At 39.3% G+C, this 6,634-nt stretch overlaps 2 protein-coding genes across 15 annotated transcripts in view; both read left to right on the top strand.

Moving 5' to 3' along the window:
* Positions 1-2,488: 2,488 nt before the first annotated feature.
* On the top strand, positions 2,489-3,951 carry cxcl8a (chemokine (C-X-C motif) ligand 8a). 3 transcript variants are annotated; one of them, XM_088302203.1, is made up of 4 exons: positions 2,489-2,844; positions 2,970-3,102; positions 3,229-3,315; positions 3,602-3,951. In XM_088302203.1, exons 1-4 carry the CDS (start codon positions 2,781-2,783, stop codon positions 3,612-3,614), a joined length of 297 nt encoding a protein of 98 aa, XP_088158329.1. In that variant the 5' UTR covers positions 2,489-2,780; the 3' UTR covers positions 3,615-3,951. The 3 variants fall into 3 exon arrangements, with proteins under 3 accessions (XP_088158329.1, XP_088158330.1, XP_088158328.1); XM_088302202.1 differs by having other exon boundaries at positions 2,496-2,844; positions 3,599-3,951; XM_088302204.1 differs by lacking the exon at positions 3,602-3,951 and having other exon boundaries at positions 2,490-2,844; positions 3,229-3,319.
* Positions 3,952-5,603: 1,652 nt separating this feature from the next.
* camk2d2 (calcium/calmodulin-dependent protein kinase (CaM kinase) II delta 2) overlaps positions 5,604-6,634 on the top strand; it is a 33,324-nt gene continuing 32,293 nt past the window's right edge. For 5 of the 12 annotated variants that reach the window (XM_088303335.1, XM_088303333.1, XM_088303334.1 and 2 more), the window contains exon 1: positions 5,604-6,053. In XM_088303335.1, coding sequence (XP_088159461.1) covers positions 5,992-6,053 — 62 coding nt within the window. In that variant the 5' untranslated portion in view covers positions 5,604-5,991. The remainder of the gene's footprint in view (positions 6,054-6,634) is intronic. The other 7 variants (XM_088303336.1, XM_088303343.1, XM_088303339.1 and 4 more) reach the window with 2 other exon arrangements.

Here is a 6,634-nt window from a genome sequence, read left to right as displayed (position 1 = left end):
GACAAAAAAAATTCTCTTCCCCTTTTTTTAACCACATCGTGTTTTTCGTGGCTTTGAGCTAATATGAAGCGTACATACATCACCAATGCAATGGTTGCGCCATACTTCCTGTTGCGGCGTCACTGCTAACTTTGATGACTGTGATCTTACACGTCTCAGCTTGCCACGTTTGCGTCAGATCTCACTTTCCATGGCCTTTTGTCATGTCGTTGGAGCCTAAAGGTAATTGTAATTACCACAGTCGTAGAGCCAAACAGGAAACTTTTACTTCATTTGGGGTTGCAGAGCCATCGTCATCAGTCATCAGATGTCGTATAATGTCACCCTATTTGTATCGTCACATTTTAGTGAACTTTTCATTACATGTGCAATCATCTACACCAGGGGTCTCAAACTAAATTTACCTGGGGGCCACTAGAGGCAGACTCTGGGTGAGGCTGGGCCGCATCAGGTTTTCCGCAAGAAAAAAATCAAAAAAATCTAATCTTCTCAAATGTCTTTATTTTTATTTTTTAACACAAAATAAGATTTAAAAATAAATAAAGAATTAATAAGAAAATAAATAAGGAATTAATAAGAAAATTAATCAGTAATAAATAATAATAATAATAATAATAATGAGTCAAATGTCTGTATTAACAGTTCTTTAATCTTCTTCTGAACATGAATTGTCCTGAACATGAGTGGAACATTCATCAATCAAACCCCGACTAAAACATCGGAAAAAAATTACAATCCTACCCTCGTTTTAAAGCTGAAGATGTGCCCAACAATAATCCGTGGTTCAATTTTATCCACTGTGACCAGGTAATCCTACATTTTATAATTAGTCCCGTCTGTGCTAGTGCTGATGCAAAGCTCCGTCAGACTGCACATCCTGTTCGCGCATGTGTCTCCTGTCAATCAAATCAAAATCTTGTCAAATAGCAGAGATCCTAAGCATAAACCATAGTTCTGGGATGAGTAGGCCTACTTCTGTAGTTATAAAGCTTTAATTACACTGTAATTAAAGCTTTATGACTACAGACTGGCACTTTACACTGTCATATCAAATTCGCGGGCCGCACGAACATTAAACTTTCATAATAAGGCGGGGGCCGCAAACTATCATCCCTCGGGCCGCAAATGGCCCGCGGGCCGCGAGTTTGAGACCCCTGATTCTACACCATATTTATTAAAATGAATATCAGCCTCTTCATATTATTTGAAGAGATAATTTTCATTGTGAATTTGCTATGTTGCAAACATTCCAATAAATGTCCAAATATTTTTTTAATAAATTTGAATTTTAATGAAAATAATTACTTTAAATAAAATGAAAAATCGTATTATTGTTTTATTTCCTTAACTCTTCAGTTGTTATAACAGTGAACTGACACAATTATCTTACGCACCAACTTTGAGCAAGCACATTTGCTTTTTGAAAAGCATTCAGATTGTCTTGAAAAATTTCCATTCAAGTTAACCTATTAAAGAGTTTTTATTGGTGTGTATCTTTGTGACTTTTCAATGTATGATTGTCTCTCATGATATATTATTCTATTTAATGCTGGTGAAATGGATTCGATTTTAACCCAGATTAAAGATTAAATCATATAAGAAACACTTGAACCTATACGTGTTTGACAAAATGTCCCAAATAAACTTGGAGTAGACTAAACAATAAATTATATTCAAATAACTTTAAAGAAAAAACATATCCTACTTCATATGACAGAATCTCTCTTTGAATCGAATAGTTTCTGTTTCCATACAATACAATACAATAAAACTTAATATAGCGCATTTCACCATGTGCCGTTGTTGTATGGTGCATGCAGGAAAATCTATTTGTAGCCGTCGTCAAACCTAGACAGCATTTTTCAGGTCATATTTTTATTATTTGACTGCCATATGAGACCAACACTAAGTTTACTGCTGTCAATATTAAAATAGTATGTACAAAAAACATCTTTGCATTCCCTCGCTTTATATTATTTATTCAGAATACAATTTTATCTGGCTATTTTTATTATACATGACTCTAGATGAGCTTCATGACAGTGTCAGTGAAAACTGAGTGTTCATTCCTTTGAAAGCCGGATTGCTCTTTTATTGGTTTCATCAGACATGGATGATGCTGTGGCTGGTGAATGGACAAAGGATCACTGGCATTTAGTACAACTTTATGTTATGGTGTTGATTGTAGGACGGTCCAAATAAAATAGTACAAGAGTAAAGAAATGCTGGGAAAGCCACTTGCCTTCTCATATCAAGCACACCTTTGACTGAAATGTCACCTGTGAATCAGTCCGTCATTGATGAATTAGTATCAAATCTGGCTCTGAGCAACAGCAAATTCCAAAAGATTTAAACATGCCAATCATTCCAATCACATGCATGCTGCCAGATTACAAAATTTTAGCCATTGTATTTTTTAAATGATAACGTTTTTTTTTTTTTTTTGAATCTGTGACAAATACTGATCCACGAGTGTGTCTCATGCATTTAACTTGTCAATCTTACTTGCCGCGCTGGTTGTAAATTCCCACTCGCCTGCCAACAATCCCAGTTTACGCAACATCTACATGTGAGGTGACTCATGTGAGGCTCTATAAAAGGAGGAACTCTCTTCTTCAGCACTACATTCGAACAGCAGAGCTCAAAGCAACTTGGGGCAGGAGAGAAAAGCAAGGACGACAAGTCAACAAACCGCATTGTCACTTCCTCCGCGAGATTTTTTGCACGGCAACTTTTTCCATTTGAAAGTTTGAGCTATTATACAATTTGAGAACGACAAAATGATGAGCAAAGTGATCCTCAGCGCTTTGGTGGTCCTGCTGGCTTCTGTGGTGATCAGTGAAGGTAAGCTCACTTCAGCGGTAAAATTGTTGCAATTGCATATTTAGATTCGGCACCGCATTCAAACTGGTCGTGGATGATCACCTCAGCTGTTGCATTTATCCTAATGATCCCCTTTTTCCTTGCAGGAATGACTCTGAGAAGTTTGGGAGTTGAGCTGCACTGCCGCTGCATCCAGACGGAGAGCAGACCCATCGGCCGCCACATCGAGAAAGTGGAGCTGATTCCAGCCAACTCTCACTGCAAGGAGACCGAGATCATGTAAGGATTTTTTTTCACAGTTCTGTTGCTCATCTGACCTCTCAAAGATGCAACAACCTTGTTTTGGGGTCAGCATCCGTCCAAGTCTGCATGTTCTGAAGGCTTCTCTGTTTTTTTGCTTTGCAGTGCTACACTTAAAAAGACTGGCCAGGAGGTGTGCCTTGACCCCGCTGCTCACTGGGTGAAGCGCGTCATTGAGAGGATTCTTAATAAGTAAGTTTAAATCTATTCAACTACTTTTAACACAAATATTCATAGCGTAACACCTGCACGATCCGATGAGATCCAATATAAGAGGTGCATCAAAAATGCGGTCTTCATGAAGAGGAAATGGTCACAATGTGCATTTTATAGATAAAAATAATGCTGTAATACTTTAAATCGTTCAAACTAAAAGACACAATTTGTAAGATCATAAATATGTACCTAACAAACTGTCCTGTGAGTGTAAACTGAAATGAAAAAGCTAAAAAAACATATTTTTCTCTTTTTCCAGCAGCAAAAGACGCTGAAGAGACATCCAAAGGGGGTGACCGCTCCACGAGCTGGTTTTATGAAAACTTGGAACAAGTACCGAAAAGTGTTGATTTGACCAAGTGACAGAGGAGAAGGGCTTACTTGAACAACTGTTGAAGCTATCAACAGAAACATCATGTTTGTATCAAACATGTTATTTATTTTCAAGTATGCATGTGTTTGGACACTCACAGTCTGTTTTGCAGCCTCTTCACTTGAACTAAGCTGCTTTGAACTCTTATTATTATTACTTTAACTTATGCTCAACATATTTAATGTATTTATTAAATGTTGCAATGTTTGTACCGTTTTTCTACTCCCTTTTGATGAAAAAAATAAAAAAACAAAAAACAAAGTTTAAATGTTATTTGTCGTTTTTCTTCGCGTGTGATTGAGTTCAACATGGTGCAAACATTTGTTGTGGCTCCCTCAATTAATTTCTTACTGTCCAATGAAAATCATTTAGCTCACAAACCTTTTAAAAGAAAGTGCAAAGAAATAATTAATTTTAAACATTCACTCATTTTCATGGGTTGAACTGACGAAGTTGAATTAGTAGTAGAGGGCAAATTGAACTAATATTTTCCCTTCTTTTTTCTTCTTCCTTCTTTTATTACCAGGGGTGCCTTAACGGGGTCGGTGGGGTGGGGTGAAATGGTTTCAATTCTAAGGGCCAGTGAATGACAGGACCTTATTTCCTAATGACAACTTTGATTGTAATTATTATAGTGCAACTCACTGATGGAGTGATGATTCATTCTGTCTCATTCTGTGTGCCCTGTGATTGACCGACGACCAGTTAAGATTGACAAGGAACCAGTCCAGGGTGTAATCCACCTGAAGTCAACTGGGATAGACTTCAGGTCCAGTGCAACCCTGGATTAGGTAAGCGGTTATACTCAATTAGTACACTAATCCCAATCACTATTCACAAATGTACCTGTTTTCAGCTATTTTCTTATTGCTTCGTGCTCATTCAGAACTGCCCTATTATGCCACAAGGTGGCACCAAACCTGGAAACGAGTACATTGGTGTCAAGAGGTATGTTGAAGTGTACATCTTGACTGAGAAACTATTTTTTGAATGTTTGAGAGGAGCAAAATTAGTCTTGTTAGTAGAAAGTTGTGTAAATGTTTGTGATGTTAGAAAAGAGTATTCGCCATATGTGCATATGTTCATGTTGTCTTGCTTATTAATTCAAATAATATGAGAGCTATTTGTTCATCTAAAGGGTCATTTGAAATTAGTGTAAAATTATATGAAACTGCGTTGGAATCAGAGTTCACGGTTTGAACTATTAATATAGCCATTTTTTGGGTGGGTGGAGCGTGTCACATGCACACTTTTTTGCTCACATTTGCGGTTGGGCTGAATCTATAACCTCCGCGAATAGCAGGGGAATACTATTCAAAAATGACAGTCAGCAACACAAATAACAGCAGGTCATTACGCATCTAATCAAATGTTAATCTAGAATCTCAATTATGCAATGATATCATGGTGTTTTGAAAGATTATACACTTAATACAGCTCTGATTTCACCCCTATTGCTGTTTGCACCTTGCCACTAGAGGGCGTAATTGCAAAGTACAGGATCTCGGGAGACAATAATACATCTTCATTTAAATGGTGCTTTCACAAGAGCTGTTGCTGTAAAAAAAGCGCTTACGGCTAAAAAAAAGCACGCAATTTGATACCAACAATAAAACCTGATATGAAAAATAAATTGTGATTTGTGCCTTAGCCCACAATCCCTTTATTTGTGACAGCTCTCCGTCTAATCACACCCCTATGTTCTACTGTTATGAATGAATAATTGTTTTTATTTTTATTTTTTTTTATATATATATTTTTTTAATAATGCCCAAGACAACATGCATGGTGCATCTACTTCACAGGCGTCTGGGCTGTAAAGATTATGTGTGTGTGCGGCCAGAGTTCTGCGGCCGAAGGGGCGGGACTGAGAGCACAGCCGGGGGTAGGTGCGCTAGTGCGGTGCAGTGGTGCGCGCAAAGAGACCAGCCTCGCAGTCCACACGCTGTCACCGAAATGCGCCAAAACATGCTGCGTCCGCGACTAGACGACGAATAACACCACCGCGGCTACTCATACCACCGGAAGTGCACTCGTTCTAAGTGGAGCGCTTTTATTTTTTATTTTTTGCTGCAACCAACCATCCTCCTCACTCCTCACTCCTCCTCCTCCTATTCCTCCTCCTCCTCCTCTTCATCATCAGACCTCCTGCAGATGAGCGCCGTGCGTGCATGAAACGCTCACTGGCAGCTTCGACGACAAAACCGGACGATTGCGTGTGGTGGGTTTGACAGAGAGAGAGAGGGAGAGAGAATACACCCCTGGGCGCCCCTTCTACCATGGCGTTAACGATCTGCACGAGATTTACCGACGAATATCAGCTGTTTGAGGAGCTGGGGAAGTAAGCAATCACTATTATCATCATTATCACCATCATCACCATCATCATCATCATGTTGCGTCATTGCTGTATTAAAATGTCAGCATGTTACGTAATAGGCCGCGTTGGTTTAAGGACACAGATTCCTAGCCCCCCTCCTTCCCCAAAGCGCGTGCGTGAATGACTGTGCGTGTGCGTATGGAACACGAGGAACATGAGTGTGTGGGTGTGCGCGCGCGCGTGATTGCGCGTGTGGGTGTAGGGGGCGGGGGAAGTGCATTGCCATGTTTAATGCAGGGATGTTCAGTAGCATCCCATTCGTCTTAATCCCACATTTTATTCCAAGCCCTTTTTATGTCCTTTGCATCAATATGGAACGTCACTACCTCATCATGTACAGTGGCCGGTATTTACTGTGGCACGGCCAATTCGGCCCAAATATTGATACTCTAGTCCCCATGTGTGCAATGGTCAGATTTGGTTTCATACATCCTTGAAATGACAAAAATATATAATATCTAACCCAACACACCTATCCTCATAGAAGAGATGTAATTATTGTTTTGTGCACAACAGCAAACCCCTCAACGTGCATGTGTGGT

The sequence above is a fragment of the Idiotropiscis lumnitzeri genome, chromosome 8 (assembly GCF_059441095.1).
Source record: "Idiotropiscis lumnitzeri isolate Australia: NSW breed Sydney's pygmy pipehorse chromosome 8, RoL_Ilum_1.0, whole genome shotgun sequence".
NCBI classification, from domain to species: Eukaryota; Metazoa; Chordata; class Actinopteri; order Syngnathiformes; family Syngnathidae; genus Idiotropiscis; species Idiotropiscis lumnitzeri.
Note: the sequence above shows the minus strand (reverse complement) of the source record. Positions and strands in the feature narration are given on the sequence as shown.

Coding starts and splice junctions, on each gene's coding strand:
- cxcl8a (XM_088302202.1), top strand. CDS start 2,781: ATGATGAGCAAAGTGATCCTCAGCGCTTTGGTGGTCCTGCTGGCTTCT. Junction 2,845..2,969: donor TTCTGTGGTGATCAGTGAAG/GTAAGCTCACTT, acceptor TTTTCCTTGCAG/GAATGACTCTGAGAAGTTTG. Junction 3,103..3,228: donor TGCAAGGAGACCGAGATCAT/GTAAGGATTTTT, acceptor TTTGCTTTGCAG/TGCTACACTTAAAAAGACTG.